General features: G+C 43.2%; 2 protein-coding genes across 2 annotated transcripts in view; one reads left to right on the top strand and one right to left on the bottom strand.

Moving 5' to 3' along the window:
- CDK14 (cyclin dependent kinase 14) overlaps positions 1–9,184 on the top strand; it is a 568,043-nt gene extending 558,859 nt beyond the window's left edge. Inside the window, exon 15 of the mRNA XM_024765183.1 lies at positions 5,816–9,184. The gene's annotated coding sequence lies outside the window, so the exon portion shown is untranslated. The remainder of the gene's footprint in view (positions 1–5,815) is intronic.
- The window catches only part of LOC112413265 (uncharacterized), a 52,617-nt gene that overhangs the window by 5,627 nt on the left and 25,475 nt on the right, over positions 1–21,515 (bottom strand). The window contains exons 3-4 of the mRNA XM_024765179.1: positions 15,341–15,444; positions 12,468–12,580 (exon numbers count right to left, since the gene is read on the bottom strand). Of these exons, the coding sequence (XP_024620947.1) occupies positions 12,468–12,580; positions 15,341–15,444 (217 nt within the window). The remainder of the gene's footprint in view (positions 1–12,467; positions 12,581–15,340; positions 15,445–21,515) is intronic.

Below are 21,515 nucleotides of genomic sequence, written 5' to 3'. Positions count from 1 at the left end.
GATTTTCTACTTCGTTCTGTTTCATCCCATTTCCCCCCACCCCCCGAGAAGCTTCAATGCAATGTCAGAACAACTGGAAAACACTGATTTCAGATGTTCTCAAAGAAAACCTATATTTCTAGCCAAATCATAACATAATTAAACTCACCAAAAAATGAAGAAATAAAGCTGTCCCCAGATTTTTGAAAATCATTATGAAGTTTAAAACGTATCATTTTCAGTCCAACATTCATGTCAAATCTACAGTATAAAATTTGATTATATATACAAATGAGTATATGTGTCATATATGTATATATACATGATATTTTTACTTCAGAGAGGTTTGTAGTTGCCTAGGTGCTTGGGGTTTAGCAATCTTATATGTGGACTTAATTTTCTACAGTAGCAAATTCTGCCTGAAGATTCATTAGGTACAAAAGATTAGTATTTTAAGCAAACTTAAACTCACACAGTCTGGTAGTTCTTTTTTCCTGGATACTTTTAAGTGAAGTCTTATTAATATGATACTTGGGGAAAAGAAGCTTTCTGGACTTTTTCTTTCACCAAATCAGAATAAATTCTGTAAATGGTTATGTGTGTTAGTTAAGGCCCTGATTTTTTAACTATTTTCAAACATCTCCCCTGCAACCACTCTTTATACACCTTCAGAAAGACAATCACTCCAGTGGCCACTGGAATCCTCTGACTACCTGAACGCCCAATTTAGGACAACTATGAATGCTGATTTCAAAAGTAGACAGCTAAAATGATCCCCCAAAATCTTCACCGAATTCTTAAGAAGAATAAGATAAATACGAAGATTACAAAGCAGAACTGTAATTTACCAGAACACGTGGGTAAAATAATTCATCCAATATGGGAGTGGAAAGGCATAAAATCATTAAGTCCACTCTAAAACACCACAGCAGGTCCTATTTTTTTTTTCCTTTTCCAGCATTAAGGAAAGTCATTCCCCCTAGCCACTAGATTTGGCACAGAGATACTCTAGTTTTTCCATATTGTCTGGATTTTTCATTTTTATTTCCTTTTTTTTTTTAAAGCATGTGATTAATTATACACCTGTCTTTAAATTCCTCCTTATATACCGGTCTTTTGGGTTCCACATTTGAAAAGAAGGAAATGTGGAGTTAATTTTATTCTAGGTTAGAAACAGATAAAAGCTAAAGGTGGTCAAATAATATACATTGTTTTTCTTGAAGAGAGGTTAACTATTTTATAATTCTATACTGTCTTTGCTACTGGGCGGTAGCTTTATTTACATCAAATTGCTTCCCTTTCTGTTAGGCATCTTTACACAGAAGTCCCTCAAACAGAAATGAGCGGATTACCCAACACTACCCTATGTGTAGCTTCACATACATCCTGGTGAATATCCTGTTCACAATTTAGGTGATGAAAGAAAACCTACAGTTGTTTTAATTTGGAAGCAAAATAATCACTTCTCTCCAGTGAGGCTTAGAGAGAGAGAAAAAAAGGGGGGGGGCCAGAGTCTTCCTGTAGAAAAAAGAATACTTTGTGGAGGGGCAGTGCTGCAGCAGGGTTAAAAAAATAAAAAGTAAAACAAACACAAAACCTGAGAGTGGGTAAGTAGGCCAGCAAAAGAGAGACCATCTGATTACATGGAAGCACCCTGAGCTGGGGTACTGGGCTGTGTTGTCCCACTGGCGTGTAAACTGCGTGTGTTTGTGTATGTGTAAGGGTGTGTATGTGTATGTGTACACATAGAGATTTAACAGGGAGCACAGAGGGAATTAGAAAGAGCCTGGGCCATTTTTAATTTGGGTCTGTTTGCTTGCATTTAGCACTTAAGGGCTTCTACATTCAGTTTGCTCAAAAGAGTGATGAAGCACTCCTTGCTTATGCCTCAAATCAGAAATGCATGAAGTGCAGCTGCAGAGATAATACATTTTCCCCAAAGGCTTTGGCTGAGCAAATTAGGTGTCAATGGGGTGCTGCGCAGGCAGTACTCTCTCTAATTAGTCTCTTGAGCCTAGTTGGTGGCGGGTATGAGATGATCTAATCAATTGGTCTGTGTCTGATGGTTCGTGTAAAAATCCTACCAGGCAGACTCTCTCCCACAGGTCACCCACCTGCACAGCAGGGCTGCTCATTTTCATTTTTTATCTCCTCTATCACATGATGCTGACAGTTGGTTTTAAGAAAATTGAATCCAAAAAATATCTAGTTCATAGGGCACATGGGTCAGAACAAAGTTGCATTATGGGTACCAGCAATCCAATTAATTAATATTTATAGCTGAGAAGCTCTATGTAGATATTTCTGAATAAGGATTTTATCAATAAAAATCTAATTTCTTCTTTAAAACATTCATTACTAGAGAAAGAACATTGTAAAAACAGAAAGCAAGATATAAATGGCATCCATTAATCTTATGGTTTATATACCTAGGAGTTGACGTGCACATAGTTTATAATTTATATTCAGTTTCATTTGTATTGTGTGTGTGGTGTGGTGCATTTTAATAATCAATTAAATGTAAGGAAGGATTTTGCTATTATACTTTGCTTCCCTATGGATGTTGTGTGCCCTCTCCTTCCACCTATATCCCCACCTGTCAAATGCATGATTACATTTAGATTTTAAAGAATTTTTCTAGCAGTAAACTCACCTACCTCATATGCAGTCCTTGGAAACTGAAACAGATGCTGATGCCACCCAAGGAGGAAGAAAGGACATCCCATGCTGGGGGTGAACAGTATTAGGCAGGGTAGTGGGCACAGTTTGGGCTCAGCTGCTCACAGAGATGGGAAAGGGTCTAGCTCTCACTGGCATCTCCCTTCTTTTCGTATTATTGGCTCCTTTCATTAAATGTCTGAACCTAAACCTAAGTAATAGACATCTCATAATCACTCTGTTCACCTTTTATTATCCAATTACTGTTATTTTGTATTATCCTTTATTATCCCAACTCTGCTTATGCCCTGGGTTAGGTACATGATTCTCCTAGAGATTACACCCAAAGAATCAGAGCAAAGGCAAGGACAAACACCAGGAATGACTAAAAGAAAGTCTTAAATCAACCCAATAGGAAAGTAACATGCTAGGGATGATGGTGCGCACATATGGTTACATAAATTAGATATATTGAAAATCAAATCATTTTTTTCAAATAGAATGTCATGGAGTTAAACAAAAAATGTTTGACCTACAGGAAGGTGTTAATCTTACCCACCTTTCTCAGCCTGTAGTGTATCTGTGGATGGCCACCTCTGTTCCCAGCACTGTGCTCTTTCAGCAAGAGCATAGGCACAGCATTTGCCCTTGGTCACCATGCCAGGAGGGAATAACATCTGAGAACATATTCCACTCCCAAGTTCTCAGATTCTACCTTTCCCCTTCCTGTTCATTCCACAACTGTCTACTGACTACCTGAGCTAGGTCTGGGCTATGCTCTAGGGACACAATGGCAAACAAAACCAAGATTAATCAAGAATATAATGATGCCATCTGCCACCCTACATGCTCCCTCACAGCAAATGCCCTCAGACCACAGGGACTACATGAAGTCTGTAGTTCAGAAAGGTCAGCTTGGGTGCCAGGTCTGCATCCTACTGATTAAAGTGGTGGAGTGGAGGAGAGCCAGGCAATGACTAGTTCATTCGGGTGTGGCTGTAGGAACTCTGTGTCTAGGCAAGCAGATGTCAGGACAAACCCTGACTCCTGTTTGGCCAGGGTGGGCAGGCTTCCTGGAAAAGCTGGCATCTCTTAGAAGAAAACAATAGGGGAAAATCTTCATAACTTTAGATTTGGCAAAGGATTTTTAGATATGACACAAAACCCACAAGAAACAAAAGAAAAATATGGATGAATTGGACGTCATCAAAATTAAAACTGTGCATCAAAGGACACTATCAATACGGTGAAAAGGCAGCCCACAGAATGGGAGTAAGTATTTGCAAATCAAAGGATTAATATCCAAAATATATTTTTTAAAAAAACTCCTACAACTCAACAACAGACAATCCAATTTAAAACTGGGCAAAGGACTTGGATAGATATTTCTTCAAGTGAAATATACAAATGGCCAACAAGCTCAAACATCACTAATTATTAGGGGAATGTGAATCAAAATCACAGTGCCATACCAGTTCATACCCACTAGGCTATCTATGATCAAGAAAAAACAAAAACAAAAAACCAGAAAATAACAAACGTTTGCGAAGGTGTAGAGAAATTAGAACATTTGTATATTGCTGGGGGGATTATAAAATGGTGCAGCCACTGTGGAAAATGGTTTGCCAGTTCCTCAGAAAATTAAACAGAATCACCATATGACCCAGCAATTCCACTACCAAGTGTTACCCAAAAGAATTGAAAACAGGTACTCAGACAAATATTTGTACATTAATGTTCATAGCAGCACTATTCACAAGAGCCAAAAGGTGAAAATAACCCAAATATACATCAACTCATGGATATTTCATACACAGAGACAAGAAAGCAGATTCACTGTTGCCAAGGAGCCTGGAGCAAGAGAAGAATGAGAATGAAGGATATAAGATACGTAAATAAAGGATATAAGGTCTCCTTTGGGGATGACAGAAATGTTTTGGAATTAGATAGAAGTGATGGTTGCGCAACATTGTGAATGCACTAAATGCCAGTTAGTTATATGCTTTAAAGTGGTTAATTTTGTGTTATATGAATTTAGCCTCAATTTTTTAAAAAAGGGTGGAAGGTTAACCTTCCAAAAATCATCATAGTAAGTGGGGGAAATGAGTAGAGGGTGGAGAGGATGCTGTTTTAATGGTTCTTAACTGTAAGATTGGAACTTGTTGCTCCCTTGGTCAAGGTAGTGCCATTCAGGGGTGATGTGCTTGGTACCCTAGCCTGCAAGGGCAGCAGTAGGGCAACTGTACTGCAAAGTCTCGACAAAAGACCACTGTTCCCTGTCTGCCAGAGAAGATGCCTGTGTGGCAGTGTGGAAGGGGACAAGCAGGCCTGACCAGGCCTCAGTGACCTCAAGCTTTCTAAACTGAGATAATGAGTTGGTTCTGGGATTCAGTGGAGCTGATGGATCGAATCTCTGGGCTGTGCGACTTGACCCTGACAGTGTTTCTTTTCACGCTTCCTGGCAAGACATTATTTTCCCATCCTAGAAACTCAATGAGAATGCTTAAGGGCCAAAAAAGAAACGGAGAGGGAAGCAGAGTGAACATTCCTTCCTTCTTGAACCGTTCACATGGAAGTAGTTACCGAATTTAAGCAGGCATCATCGGAAATGCACAGTTGTATGCAGGATGTTGGGAAGAGGTTGGCAATTCAGGTCACGCGGGCCAATTTTCATTCTGCTGAAACCAGGTCTGATAATCAGCACTGTGGAATGATATACAGCTGGATTTTTTAAAAAACATGTATGTGATCCGTTTTTCTATTTCATGTTCATAAAAATGAACACGATACATCCTTTTAATGGTCTGTATGATGCTACAGGCATTTAATTAAGAGCAGTATTAGTGCTAATGATTTGGGGAAGGAAATTTGCTGAATTTCTTTTTCTCTAAATAATCCAAGAGGAGGTTAGACCATTTAAATTCATGGAGTTAAATTATTTTAACAGTAGAAAATGCAATCAGAGCATTTGTTTATCATATTATAAGGACTGTTTTGGTTAAGGAGACTGCTCTGCTTCCAACACGTGTGCTCGAGGCCGCTGTGGAAAGAATGGATAGGCTCACTTTGGCCTGACCAATTCTGATGTCTCATGTAATTTAGGAAAAATGAATGATGTAAGGTTTTTTTGGTTCTTTTGTTTTTAACATATAACAATTTTCTCTCTTCCTCCTTCCAGCATTAAGTTGTCATCATTCTGGGAAGGAAGAAAAAACCATTAATGAAGTGGCCAATAATACGAAGGGAATCATGGATCAGTCTCCTTTCACTCCCTGTGGTGGATTTCGCTTACAAGAAAATTGAAGCTGGCAAGACCTGTTTTCTCTGCAATTTATTTAAAACCTTGCACGCATTTGGATACCTTGTGATTTCCAAGAACTATGTGAAGATTAAGTTTTGTTTACTGATACATGGCATGTATTCTTCTCAGTCTTTTGTGTTTGATTTTTTTTGATTTCCCTCTGCACCACGGCATCTCTGTAAAGGTTTTTATGCTTTCACCAGCCATGTCTTAAATACATTAAGACAACACACTCAGTGTTCACACTTCTTCAGTAATGTCTGTACTTGAAAGCCACATAGTGGCATAAAACAATGTGTGTTTTCTTTGAGAGCAATGCACATTTTGCAACCACCAGGAAGGAAAACTATAGCTAAAAAAACACCCATGTTCTCTGACTGACTTGACACCTTGGTCCCTGGCCGTGGGACCCCACTTGTCTCTTTAAGGACATTGGCAAATGTGTGTTTTTGTTTTGTTTTGTTTCTTGGAAATAACTGCACACTTATATAGGATATCAGAATCTGCTTAGCATTTTCAAGCCACATAGCATGACTGTTCTCCGAGCAGGTTGGAAGTGAAGAAACAAATATGAAGCATTAAGAACAAAGACAGGGATAAATCACTTCCTTTTGAACCTCCAGAAATTGAGGTAGCTTTTTAAATGCTTTCTGGGTCTTGTCAACATCTTATTTTTTTCCATCCACTTTGTTACGCTTTGTGAGTATTTTCTAAATGGTGAAAAGAGTGAGGAACAGAATGTTTAAAGCACGGGTGCAAAAGAATTGTATCTGCTAGATGAGCCCTGAATGCTGTCTTTACTAGTCAACATTTAAAAAGCAAATTACAAAGCTATCCAGAGTTTGAAATTTGCTTATTTACACCAAAACACCTTTGAACTACATTTTTCTAAACATTCCAGGCTAATTGGAAGGCATCATTGGGTACCCTAACTTTAAGCAGTCTCCAGGAATAACTGTTCGGATGCAGGTTTTAGAAACAAGGCAGGAGTCTTGCTTTAAAGATGGAAAAAGGAAAAAGGAAAGGCCCAGCTTCCCTTCTTTAAGAGAGACCTTGGAGGATGAAGGCGAGTATGTGACGTGGAGGGGAAGGTGGATTGGGCATGCGCGTGCTTTGATCCAGAGGGAGAGCTGCCTGGCGCAGGTCTGTTCCCGGGGCCAGGCCTCACTGCAGACCCCAAATAACACTGGGGCAGCTAGGAAACTTCATCTCGAGCATGAAACCTAGCTCCTGAGGACACCAGTTCTTATGGAAAAACCTTCGTGTACATTGTTTTACATTTCCTAGTAGAGAGGAGGAGAGGCTGAGAACTTGAAACGTGTCGCACTTTCTAGGATCAAGAGTAGGAAGTATGAGCCAGTTTGACAAAAACTTTCCCTGAGAGTCAGGTGAAGGAACAGCTTTTCTATAGTCACCCAGTATACCTAGGAAACTGGACCCAGAATTTCTAAACATTAAAACAGTACTTCCCCTGGAGTGGGGTGTGAGTATAGATGTCAGGTCACACTCCATCTTGTCCAAAGTAGTATTCATTGTAAGCTTCTAAGTGCTAAGCGAGGAATTATTTACTGATTGATTTTAAAGAGAGGAAAAGTTATCCAAGGCCAGAATGCTTACTGTTCACTACCTAGAAATACTTCCCATTCTTTCATACATTCCAACTCTTTGGCAGTCTTTAGAGGTATTTTGATTTAACGTGTATTTACATTAGGATTTCTTAAAGTAAATGTGGAGAGAAAACTTCACGTGCAATCAAAAAACGGCCTTTCCTGTGATTTATTTTGAATTATTTCATTTGGGGGAGAGGCATAACTTTTGTACTTAATGAAGTTTAAACCAAGGGCTGATGATGATTCAGTCTTGCTATGTAATAAGCTTTCTAACTTGAAATTTTGAAAATATTTAATGTTTAAAGACTTCAATTAGAAATGTTAGAGTTATTCAGAGATATAGACCCCTGTCATTGGCAGCTTCTCTTGGGAAATGAAACGTAATACTTCTCAGTGGGGGGGTAAATCTGTTTTATTACAGAGACACATGTCTCAGAAGGGTCTCATTTAGGAGGTTTTCGGTTCCCCATGCTTGCCACTGGTGCAGAACATCAAAGTTTACTTTGTCTCTCTCTTTCCTCTCCCATTTGCGAACACCTTCTTTTTTTTTCCCTCCTCTCGCTGAGGACAGCCATGAAAATCACTACAGACTGTGTTCATGAACAGATTTACTATTCTATTGAGAAGGCACTGGAATGTTTTGTGAGATTATTTTTATATGAAGGAGTAGCTTGAATTCAAACAGCTGGAATAGTTAGAACACGTTAGCATGGTAGCTGTATCTGTGTGACGTCACTGCACACACAGTATTGTGAAAGGCAACTTGGGACTTCATGTCCATTTTCTTAAAGGAAGAGTTTGGTTGACTTAAAAATAAATACAAGATACATAGGACATGAAAAAAAAATGTTTGCAGTGCTCAGATAAAAAAAACGGGGGCATAAGGCGGAGGTGGCTGTCCGTTCCCTGACACAAGGATGAGAAGCTATTTCTACCTCCCAAGGGTGACGAGAAGAGTTTCCAGAGGAGCCTCCAGGCTTGTGGAGAAAGCAAGGTCTCTTGGTATCCTTTCCTCAGTGTGTACATGATAGCCAGTGTAATCAATACCCTAGGTAATGCGTCTATACAAGATAATCATCTGTGAATATTACTGGTTTTGTAATCTTTGTTATATAAGGGGATGTTTAGGCTGTACATACTGGGGTAGATTATTGCCTGCCCCTATACATAGGAATATGCTGCATAATTGCATATAACTCCCATCTCCCTTACCAGCTTGTAGGCAGAGGAAACCATGTAAGTTACTGCCTTGCAATTTTCTCATACACCAAAAACCAAACCAAACAAAATTCAAATAAAATAAGCAATCTCCTATTCTCATTCCCTTCCTACAGCAGCATATTTTAGAGGCACATACAAAATCTACATTCTCTCTAGTTGGGAGTGGATTTAAAATTTTTTTCTTTTATCTTTTTTTTGTATGATACACTGAGATGTGTACTTTCTAACGGGGTTGGTACCTAAGAAATGAGCTAGCATTATTCAGAAAATTATTATACTTCAAAATGACACATAGTAAGGAGAATGGAATAACACATGTTGCATATTTGTTACCAATTGTAATTTGTCTGTATTATGAAAGACGTAATGGTTTGTCAGCTGTCACTGTCGTTTTCTTGTAACATGATATGGAATAAAGTATAACACAATCTCTGTACATTTTCTTGTTACATCTTCTTGGTGGGTACCAAATAACACCATATACTCCATCAAAGAAACATTGTCTTAAAAACTCTTAGACACAACCATTCTTAAAGAATGCAAACAAGAGGGGCTGAGGCCCGTATATCAAAAAAAAAAAAAAAAAAAAAAAGAATGCAAACAAGAGACCAAACACACAATGCTCTTGGATGTGGGAAGGAGTGAGTTAGTTGGCATGTTCCAGAAATTTGTTAAACCCTCCCTTTGCTTGATTTGCTATGCCGAATGCAGGTAAAGGACTAGAGGTTGTGCAAAACAAATCTTGTGAGCTCCAAGATCTTCACAATTCCCCCAGCTCCTTACTGACATTCACCACATGTTCTGTGCATCTGGAGCCAATCTGGTTTTGTTTAATGACAATCTTACTAGTATCTTTCATTGCCTCTTCTTCTCTTTTTTTTTGCACATATACTAAGATGAGGTGAGTAGGTTACCCTCCATTGAACACAAATCAAAGCCTGAGCACGCTGACATTCTGCCAGAAGCGTTAGTGTTCTCGGAGCTGAGCACATTTCCCTGAACACGGCCTAGTGGGCGCCTGCACCTGACCCAGCACTGCTGGGAGCCACACTAGGGTGGACAGTGCCACTTGGGGAGGCCAGTTTCATTTCTATCATCACCTCTTCTTGTCGGATCTGTCAGCTTCATAACCCCAAACAAAGCCCCATCAATGGATAATAAAGTTCATACCAGATACAGTCATCAACTTCTAGATATGCTATTTGGTGATTTTAAAATGTTTCTCCTTGAAGGTAAAAATCAAAATTCATATATCATGTTAAGAAGACCCTCACCCCAGCAGCACCCACCTCAGGTTTCCCTTCCCTTGCTCCTTTCCTATAACCTCTGTGATTTCCTAGTTTGGAAGCCCTCACAAGCTGACACTCTCACAGAACCGAATGTAAGTGTTCTCAGTTGATGTATATTGCATTCCACAAAAGCTCGTGAGAGCCACCGCATCTCCAGCCTCCACCAGCCCGTGCTGTCTCCCCTAAAGCAGCAAGTCACCTATGCCAAAGGCACGCGCACTTCCACACAGCCCTGCCACCACCAGTGGATCCTGATAGGAGATGGCGTAGAGGCAGACGTCGTGGTAGCCAAGGTAGAGATAACAGGCACATTTCTTAGTTAAATGGGAGCCATAAGTGACCCTGGAAACTTGATTAGAACTAGAAAGGTGTCAAAAGCATAACTTGTTCCTTGGAGCTGTTTCAAGGGAGCAAAATGTATGCCATCATCCGCCTTCAGTGACAGTAGCGCAGATGCCCATTGCTGACATCATTTCCAGCAGCCTCGGCGGTGGGCTTGACCGCATCCCTGGGTTGATTTAATCCCACTAGCTCTTGAGAAAAGAGAGGAGGTGGAGGGCTGGTATCTACCAGAGGCCAAAGAAATAGCTTGGAGAAATAGTTCTAACTTTTTTAATGTGGAAGTAGAGATGACAGTCAACTCTCAGCTCCATAATTGCCCAGGGTTGCCTTGCTCTTTTTCAGCAGGGCCGTTGTTCCAGCTCTGCCAGGTTGGAGCATGTGATGTGTGCTCGCAGAGGCAAGCAGTTAGAGTCAGGAGGGCGGCACTCCCAGCCTTGCCATTGGCCCCCAGAGGAAAGAGAAACCAGAGGGGAAGGTGTCGGAGCAACCCGGTGCCACTAGGTTAACGCGTACCGTCGCTGAAGAATGGCGGGCATTGTAAAGCTCCGCCGTGAGGACCCCGCCGTGGCCCAGCAGCCTGCTGCTACCAGTGGGTGGTGGCGTTATGGGCATTAGCTTTGAGAAGCTTATACAGCAGAGGGGGCTAGGATAAAGGACACAAATCAGGAGAAAACTGACAAGATTAAAAAAAAATCCAAGGCTTCGTATTTACTGTTCATCCCCCATGCTCTCGGTGTGCTATATTGTCTGCGTTGAGTCATGCTGAGAGAGAGCCAGGCACAATAATAGCTCGGAGCAGCCTTGCAGCCCCAGAGCCAGCCTCTGCCAATGGTGCTGACTGTGCCGGTGGAGAATGGGATTCTGATAGAGTCGTCTTTTTTCTCCTTCCCTGTGAGACCACCAATAATTATGGAGGGCATGCTGCAAAGATGGGGTAAGGGTTCCCAGTTGGAGTGTATCCTGAGAAGTGACCCAGCGGGGGTCCTGGCGAAGGTGTGCCTGCCTGACAGATGCAGACAATGCTGGGGACATCCAGGGACATATGTTTGAAGCAGTGGTTCAAGGATTTAGGTTCAAACGCAACTTAGCTTATACATCCTACTACAGTGTGAAACAATGACTCTCTTCCCTCTCGCCATCTTCAAACAAATCGAATAACTGGGTACCTTGCGGATCCCTGGGGCAAGCAGGCACAAGTCCCTTATTCTGACCAACATTGGGGAAATCCAAACCCTCTGGTATCCAATCCCCTTAGCCCAGCAGCTAGCAGCCCCGGCTCTCATTAGAATCATGGGGAAGTTTTGAAAACACCTCCACCCCAGACCAATTCATTCGAGAAATACTGAGGGTGGGTCCCTGGCACCGGTCTGTTTGGGAGCTCAACAGGTGTTTCTCTCGTGCACCTCGCGTGAGAACTGCTAGCCTCTTGCCTTCCTCCTGTCTGTCTGCTCCTCCAGGGAGCAGGCAGGCAAACTTGCTGTAAGAGCCAGATAGTAAATAGATCCAGCTTTCTGAGCCATACAGTCTCTGTCAAAACGACTCACTCTACTGTCAGAGTGTGAAAGCAGCCATGCCCAATATATAAATGAATGAGCATGGCTGTGTTCCAATTAAACAATTTATGGGGCATTGAAGCTTGAATTTCATAATTTTCACATGTCATGAAATATTCTGCTCTTGATTTTTAAAAGTAAAACCTATTTGTAGCTCGCAGCCTGTATAAAAACAGGCAGTGGGCAGGGATTTGCCCGGGGGCTGTTTTTTGATTACCTTGGCTTAGAATGGGGTTAGGCCAGGACCACCCCTGAGAGTTGCCAGGCCCAGGACAGAGCCAAAATGGAAGCCCATGTACCATATAGCTAAATATTTCAAACTATAAATCCAGCTGACAAAATGTTAAATAAATTCTATTTATTTAAGACAAACATGTCTTCATAATGACCTAGAAAAGCCAGGGCTGCACTTAGAATTCTCAGACTCCTCTAAGTTCACCAAAACTTGGCGGCGTGTAGCATACATATGTGTGGGCACCCCACCCTGCCCCCCGCATCCACACTCTGTCCGTACCTGTGGCAAACAGCCCCTCCTTGGCCAACCCGTGGGTATCAGCTGCATACACTTATGGAGGGGGTTTTGGGGGAAGACTCCAATTGCAGAGAGGATTCTAGGGTCCCAGGCATCTGGAGAATATGAATAGAAGTGGGGGAGATTGGCTCCTGTTGGGCATGGCACCATGGATTCCTCATTCTCTGGAGGAGGGCTATGCCTGCCGATGATCAGAGCCAGGCCCTTTAAACATGGGAACCAAAACAGAGCTCCCTCTTGCCTGGGTCTAAGGGCACTGCCGGTGGGCGATAGGAGGCTGAGAATTAGCTACTGTGAGTTTTCAGGTCCATGGGGCATTTCATCTGCCCACTCTACTCCGATCCTGTGGAAGCAGACATCATAAGGGGAAGGGCAAAAAATTGTTTCAGCACATCTCTTGGAATTAAAGGATCTGCCTCCTGTTAGTCATGTGCTGGAACTAGCTGATACCAGGCCACCAGAACCAACTGTATACCTAGGAATTTTGTGAGCCAGTTCTTAAATCGTTAATAACTTGAAATCAGATGGGAGTATTTACACCACAGAAATTGGCAAACTCTACATATCACGGTTTTTTTTTTTCCTTTGTGGTTTTGATTTTGGTTTGGGGTTTGTTTTGTTTTGTTTTTTGTTGCTGTTTTTTGTTTTGTTTTTGAAAGAGAGCCTGTTTTCCAGCACAGCATTGCTTCTTGACCTCTTTCTCCCCAGGCTCATCCCGTACCTCTCCACACACAAGTCCTAAACTTCCCATTGATCCCTGGATATCCCAGACCTCTACGTGCCCCTGTTCTTTTGCACACACTGTTCCATCTGATTGGAATGCCCTTTCCCATTTTTCGAGCAAGCAAGTTCCCATTAATCCTTTTAAAGCCCTGTTCCAAAACTATCTCTGTTGCCAAACATCCCAGAATTCCCCCTCAAAACAGTTTTTCCTTCTTCCATGTTCCCACATCACTTTGGAAATAGTAACAATACAGGCCTTTTTACAATCTCTATCTCCTCAAGCCTGAAAATGGTGACCGAGGCACAGACGTTTAACAGTGGGTTTTTTTTAGATAAATCAATGATTAAAGGATAAATACAGATTAAACAAGTGAGACTGAATACAGTTTACCATCCTAAGAAAGGGTTTAGAAGCCTGCAAACAATGTGAATATACTATATGTATACTAAATGCTATGACATGCAATTATATACAAGGTATGGCCTAGCTGTATGGGAGAAAGGGAAACCACAGAGGAAAAGATCTCCTCAAGGAGTTCACTGAAGCAGTTCCTACACTTGGCTGACTACCAAAATCACCTGGGGAGCTTTCTGAACATTTCTCCTGAATTGCAGCCACAGGGGTGGCAGTCCAGGTGTGTGTTTTTTTGTTGTTTTTTTTTTTTTGCGGTACACGGGCCTCTCACTGTTGTGGCCTCTCCCGTTGCGGAGCACAGGCTCCGGACGCGCAGGCTCAGCAGCCATGGCTCACGGGCCCAGCCGCCCCGTGGCATGGGGGATCTTCCCGGACCGGGGCATGAACCCGTCTCCCCTGCATCGGCAGGCAGACTCTCAACCACTGCGCCACCAGGGAAGCCCCAGGTATGTGTACTTTTAAAAATCTCCTGAAGTGATTCTGACAGTCATCCATGGTGATGATCGCTCTAGGGAAGTTTAGATGCATAACCTCTTAACCAGTCTATTTTCCTCCCTCTCAAGTCTCCCCTCTACCCCCTGCTCTGCTTGGTCGGGCAGAGGATTCGTTGGGAAGCCTGGGGTCATGCCCCACCTTCTGAGCCCACACTAGAGAATAGGCAAGAGGCAGCTGTTTGCACGGGGTAGAAACAGAGCTTGGATGTGTGTGTCTCCCATATCCCCACAATGCAGAGACGATCTGGGATGGGAAGGGACGGGGCCTCTGTTTGCTATCCTGGGCACAAGTGTGCTGAAGTGGACATCGGGGCGATATTTGGGGGAAATCCCAGGGTGAACTAGACCAGAACGTCCAAACGATATTAGCAAAGCCAGAGCACCATGTTATTAGGGACTCGTCTTGAAGCTTAGTGTCAAATGAAGTCAAGACCTGGAGTCAAATGAAAGTAGCAAACCAGGGAAGAGGAGAGAAAAGTGAGACACAGAGTGGCCCGGACAAAGCCTGCAGATGTCGACCAACACTGACAGCTAGGTTTGCACAGCATCCTGGGTTACCATCTTGCTGAAAACCTCCAGGGATTCCCATTCACACAGAATAAAACATGACTGGTGACCCCTTGTTCTGATTATCTTTGCTGCTTAAGAAATCACCGGAAAATTTAGTGTCTTAAAAAACAATCGTCATTTATTATCTCATAATTCTATGCATCAGGAGCTCAGGAGCAGTTCAGCTGGGTGGTTCCAGCTTGAGGTTCTCATGAGACTACAGTCAGATGCTGGCTTAGCTGGGGTCACGTTTAAGGCTCATCACTCACGTAGCAGGTGCCAGAGCTGGCAAGACCCGGAGAGCTGGGAGCTAAAAGAGCTAGAGCAGAGCACCTCTAACTGAATGTGGTTTCTCCACAAGACCTCTTAAGCATGATGGCTCAAGTTAGAGAGCCATCTGCACAGTTAATATGGTGGCTCAGGGCTCCAAAGCACATGCACCAAGAGAATAAGAGAACCAGGTAGAAGGTGTATTGCTTTTTATGGCCTTGCATTCCACTTGTTAGAAGTGAGTCATGAAGGCCAGCCTATATTTAAAGGGAGGAGAATTAGACTCCACCTTTCGGTGGAAAGAATGTCAAAAAATTGTGGGTATGTTTTAAAACCACAACAATCTGCCCGCTTACCGTAAGTTATATATATTGATCCCGATCCCACATGCAAAATACACTCACCCGCTCCTTGAACTCCCAAATATCTCATCTGGATAGCATCCATCTCACACTCAAGGTCCAGTATCCCATCATCCAAATCAGGTTCAGGTGCTGCAGACGAGGCTCTGTAGGTGCAGATTCACAATTAAAGCTTCCTGAGTATAGTTCTTGATCTGAAGATGTATGAACTAAAGTGACAAGTTATTTGCTCCCCGCATCCAACATGCTTTGGTGGGATAGGCATAGGATGGCCACTACAGACATTTCTGAATCTGTAGCAATCAGGTAATCAGTCTGCAGCAATTCTGAAATTGAAATCCAGCCAGGCACATGTTGCCAGTTCCTGGATTAGAGCTCAGTATGGTTCCCTAGGAATGATTCTCCATGACTCTTGACTTCATTCTTTGGGCTCTTGTTGCCTCCCCCTGAATTATCCTTCCTGTTCTATAAAATTCTGATAGCTGTGTAGTTTTCTCAGTCTGCTTCTTTCCCATAGAATTTTGGGATTCCAGAAACCTCTGTTCATTTTATGCCCTCTGTTCCTCTTCGTCTGAGCTGGCAACGTTTCCGTTAGTACAAGTCTCCTTAATATTTTGTTGCTCATCAATCTTGTTAGGATTCACTCCATTAAACAAACATCGAATCCATCCAAAGCTTATCTCAAATGTCGACATAAGCTTTTCTCTACCTTAGACTTCCTCTAAGGCTACTGCAGGACTGTGCCCTTAAGATTTTTATAAGCACTGCTGTTTAACGGAGACATCTAAAAGGCATGCCTTTCATATCTTTCGAGGGAATTTTGATGGTTTGAAGGAATCTATGCGGCACTACCTCAAATCTGGCTGAGGTCTTAAAGGGTTCTTCACTGTTGCCTTCATCTTTAGATAGAAATTACATATTTTAATTTTAGCTGCATTTGCCATCTGCAGAAGATGAAACTGAGGAATAGCTTTATTTTTTGAACACCCAAAGTCTTGGCTCTTTTATAGTTAACAATTCTTTCTTTAGCTCGTCTTTTTCCTCTCGTATTTCCTATGGGCAGCTGGAAGAATCAGGTTGCCTGAACATTCTTCCTGGAAATCCTACTGGATCATGAGTTTATTACGTACATTTTCTATTTTCCATGTTACCACCGGGGAAAGTATTCCTAGACTTTCCACCATTTCATAACCAGGGAATCCTTTCCTCCAGCTTCCAACACACCTTCCTCGCTTTCCTTTAATTCCTCTCTAACAGCCTCTTCAAAGCTCTTCCAATGTCCACCCTCTACCCAGGCCCTGAACCGCTGCTGCATGTTTTTAAGTTTTGTTATGGCAGTGGCTCACTTCTAGGTACCAAAATATTTCTATTTCTCTATTGTGAAACAAATCACCCCCCAAACTGGTAGCCTAAAAACAGTATTCAGTTGTGTTCTCTTTCTTGGTTTCTGTGGATCCAGCATTCGGGATCAGCCTGTCTGGGTAGTTCTGGCTCGAGATCTCGGCGGTCTCTGGGCTTGGAGCCAAATCAAGGGCTCCTGCGCTCCTGTATCTGGCTCATGGGCTGGGAAGACCTGAATGGCTGGCGGCCAGAACTGCTGGCTCTCCACAGGCATCTCCTGTTTGTCTCTACATGCTCTCTCTCTCTGGGGTTACCCTGGCATGGTGGTTTCCACGCTCCAAAGGAATACACCTCAAGAGAGACAGCCAGGTAGAAGCTGTACCACCTTTGATGAATTAGCCTCGAAAGCCACACAGAATCATTTCTGCTACCTACTCTTACTTAGAAGCAAGTCACTAAGACCAGCCCAATATTTAAAGGGAGGGGAATTAGGCCTATTGATGGGAGGTGTTTCAAATCATACGCAGCCTTGTGTTAAAACCACCGCACCTCTTACAGGCACTGGCCTAGCATGCGTTTGCTTACTGATCTGGATGAGTTTGGTAGAATGGGAGAAAATCCAAGGCTGCAGTCTTCTTGAAATTCTGGGAGTTAGGTCTCTGTTTTAAAAATTATCTCCGATTGCTGGGGAAGATGGCGGAAAAGTAAGACGCGGAGATCACCCTCCTCCCCACAGATACACCAGAAATACATCCACACGTGCAACAACTCCTACAGAACACCTACTGAACGCTGGCAGAAGGCCTCAGACCTCCCAAAAGGCAAGAAACCCCCCACGTACCTGGGTAGGGCAAAAGGATAAAGAATAAACACAGACAGAAGAATAGGGATGGGACCTGCACCAGTGGGAGGGAGCTGTGAAGGAGGAAAGCTTTCCACACACGAGAAGCCCCTTCGCAGGCGGAGACTGCAGGTGGCGGAGGGGGAAAGCTTCGGAGCCGCGGAGGAGAGCACAGCAACAGGGGTGCGGAGGACAAAGCGGAGAGATTCCCGCACAGAGGGTCGGTGCCGACCACCACTCACCAGGCCGAGAGGCTTGTCTGCTCACCCGCCGGGGCGGGCGGGGCTGGGAGTTGAGGCTCGGGCTTCGGTGGAGCGCAGGGAGAGGAATGGGGTTGGCGGCGTGAGCACAGCCTGCAGGGGGCTGGTGCGCCGCGGCTATCCGGGAGGGAGTCCGGAGAAAGGTCTGGACCTGCCGAAGAGGCAAGAGACTTTTCCTTCCCTCTTTGTTTCCTGGTACGCGAGGAGAGAGGATTAAGAGCGCTGCTTAAAGGAGCTCCAGAGACGGGCGCGAGCCGCGGCTAAAAGCGCGGACCCCAGAGACGGGCGGGAGACGCTAAGGCCGCTGCTGCCGCCACCAAGAAGCCTGTGTGCGAGCACAAGTCACTATCCACACCTCCCTTCCGGGGAGCCTGTGCAGCCCACCACTGCCAACTTCACCGGGAGAACGCACGGCGCGCCTCACGCTGGTGCAACGTCACGCCGGCCTCTGCAGCCTTAGGTCCGCCCCACACTCCGTGCCCCTCCCTCGCAGGCTCGCCTCGCACTACGTGCCCCTCCCTCGCAGGCTCGCCTCGCACTACGTGCCCCTCCCTCGCAGGCTCGCCTCGCACTACGTGCCCCTCCCTCCCCCACGGCCTGACTGAGCCAGAGCCCCCGAATCAGCGGCTCCTTTAACCCTGTTCTGTCTGAGCGAAAAACAGACGCCCTCCGGTGACCTACACGCAGAGGCGGGGCCAAATCCAAAACTAAACTTAAGCACCTGGGAGCTGTGAGAACAAAGAGAAAGGGAAATCTCTTCCAGCAGCCTCAGGAGCAGCGGACTAAAGCTCCACAATCAACTTGATGTACCCTGCATCTGTGGAATACCTGAATAGAAAACGAATCATCCCAAATTAAGAAGATGGACTCCGAGAGGAAGATTTATGATTTTTTCCCCATTTCCTCTTTTTGTGAGTGTATATGTGTATGCTTCTGTGTGAGATTTTGTCTGTATAGCTTTGCTTCCACCATTTATCCTAGGGTTCTATCCGTCCGTTTCCTTTTCTAAATTTTTTTTCTTCGTATGCTAACACATATATAAGGAATTTAAGGGGAAAAAAATGTCATGAAGAAATAGGGGTAAGACAGGAATAAAGACACAGACCTACTAGAGAATGGACTTGAGGATATGGAGAGGGGGAAGGGTAAGCTGTGACAAAGCGAGAGAGAGGCATGGACATATACACACTACCAAACGTAAGGTAGATAGCTAGTGGGAAGCAGTGGCATAGCACAGGGAGATCAGCTCGGTGCTTTGTGACCGCCTGAAGGGGTGGGATAGGGAGGCTGGGAGAGAGGGAGATACAAGAGGGAAGAGATACGGGAACATATGTATATGTATAACTGATTCACTTTGTTATAAGGCAGAAACTAACACACCATTGTAAAGCAATTATACTCCAATAAAGATGTAAAAAAAAAAAAAATTATCTCCAACTGCATGTTATCCCCCATAAGCACTTGGGAAACCTTTGCTTTTGAATCTGGAGGTGATAACTGCCTGGCGTCCCACTTTCCTCACAGGAAACCATGTGTTATACAGAGGAGTTTTGTTCTTTGTCCCTCATTAGTTTCCTCCGTCCCCAAGCCAGGCAGCCACTGTCCCAAAGGAAAAAGAACCCTCCTCAAGTAGCCAACAATCAGCACGCCCTCCATCTCTATTCTCTAAGACTTATTAATGAGTGGATTTGACTTAGCCTGAGTAGGTAGTTTTTTTTAATACTAATTGTTTTAAAACCCTGCTATGCCAAAGAATTAAATAAACACTTGTCTAGCTTTAAATATTTTGCAGGGGACTAAAATAACATCTTCTAGGACAGATGTTCTAGTTTTCAACCCCACTCATTCAAGGCAAGAAAATCTCTTTTCTACAAGGTTTTGATTCTGTGGCCATAGCTATAAGATGGTGTGCCATCAATTTTCCAAGTGTAGAGAAATTCTAGGGGTGCAGAGATTTTTCTTTGCAGGCTGACAAATGAAAGTGTATTTCAGTGTAGGGGGTGGTGCAAGGGAGTGATGCTCAGCCCTCAGAGATGACTAGAGTCTCCGCTTCTATATTTAGACCATGTCTTGCAACTCGTGAAAATGAATTGCTTGTTCTTTTTCCCCTAAGTCATTCTCTCTCTGCCCCCTACTCTCCCCAGGCTTTATTTATTTATTTTTAGAACTAACTGAGTCACATGTGATTCCTTCCTAAAGCTTAAGACTTATTTTTAACAACGTGCTCAAACACAAATCCTATTGTTCACTTCCTTAGGGAGAGTGAGTTACTCCAGAGGAAAAAAAAGGAGAGATTTCATATACATTTTTTATGCAGTGAATAATTTATATGAAAAGAAATTGTACAGAAAATGTGAAAAATCTTTGAATAATCCAGAGATTACTGTACTGGGACCAGAAGAGAAACGACTGAAATCCATAAAGCTTTGGAGGGAGCTAAGAGGGGGAGTTTTCATTCAAAGTTTTTCAGTGGTGTCCTTATGTTGTTTTGAACGCTGAGGTTCTATTGTTCCAGGGGGGGCTCATTCCACACCACCTGGCTCACTTTCTCTTTCCCACAGTTAACAAGTGTTGTTTGGACTCTAGGAGGTTTTGATAGAGACTCAGCTAGGGTAAATCACCGAGATCATTGATTTTGTCTAGATGAGTGGGGAAAAAAGTCAACAGTGGAGCAGAAAGAGAGAGAAAGAGAAGCAGTAAGCTATGATGACAAAATATCATATTGGATCAGATCAACTTCCCGCTCTTAGTCCCTTAATTTTAATCACATCTTTTCTTCTTGGGTATCAACAATATTGCTGCCCAAACCCTATGGCTATGGAGACATAAACATTTAAATCTACCAGAGACAGATGGTAACATAAATCTCCATTGTTGCTTCCTTAGAGGATTCCCAGCGCTGTTGCCCTCTGCGGTAAATGGGACATCAGAGGTGACTATTTCCCACAAGGGCTCCTTTTGGATTCACCTGCAGGAAATAAAGATGCTTCATTGTTTTAGGGGGAATTTTGTCGGCTGCAATTGTGGGAATTACAACAGCAACAGAATGCTGAGGCTGGAATGAAATTTACTAATTAGCAGCTCTACAGCTTCCTTTCTGCTCAGCCTCCCAGGGCAATAGATGTGGTTGTTACATCTGGCCACCTCTATCCAAAAGGTTTGGCTGTGATCATACCAGGCTAACAGACAGCCTTAATTATAGCAAGGGAAAGCCCGATGGTCAGCCCTGTTTTTGATCAGAGGACCTCAAAAATCGTATTTGAATTTATCATCCTGCACTTAACCAGAATATGGCCTTCTGCTGAATTGTCTTAATTTTTTTAATGTCCCATTTTTCTGTTCTGTGACAACTTTTGGTTGCTTGGGCTTCACTAAATACTTTATAACATTAACACTTTTTTAGATATAGCTAGGATTTAGTCTGTTCTATGTAAAAACATTTTTTGTGGTTGATTTCAAAAATCCAAATCTGCGTATCTTCTGTAATTATTAATAGCTTTTACTGCATTTGACGTGTCAGGAAGAGTTACAGAGCTATGTCAGTACTCTGAATGGGCTTCATGATATTTCCTGGTGCCCGGGATGTTGACATCTGTTTTGAGTGCCAGTGGGGGAGCAAAAGTGACCCATGTCTGTCTCAGGAGATAGAACAGAGGAAACATGAGGCAGTCAATTCAAAAATCATACTGCAAACATTAAAAGCCAGAGCAGAGATTCCTGACACTATTCAAGCAGGCATGTGGGAGTGAGAAAAAGATCTAGATTCAGAAGAGAT

Source organism: Neophocaena asiaeorientalis, unplaced genomic scaffold (genome assembly GCF_003031525.2).
Source record: "Neophocaena asiaeorientalis asiaeorientalis breed wild unplaced genomic scaffold, Neophocaena_asiaeorientalis_V1.1 scaffold63, whole genome shotgun sequence".
Lineage (NCBI taxonomy): Eukaryota > Metazoa > Chordata > Mammalia > Artiodactyla > Phocoenidae > Neophocaena > Neophocaena asiaeorientalis.
The sequence above is the reverse complement of the archived record's forward strand: the minus strand, read 5'-3'. Positions and strand labels throughout refer to the sequence as shown.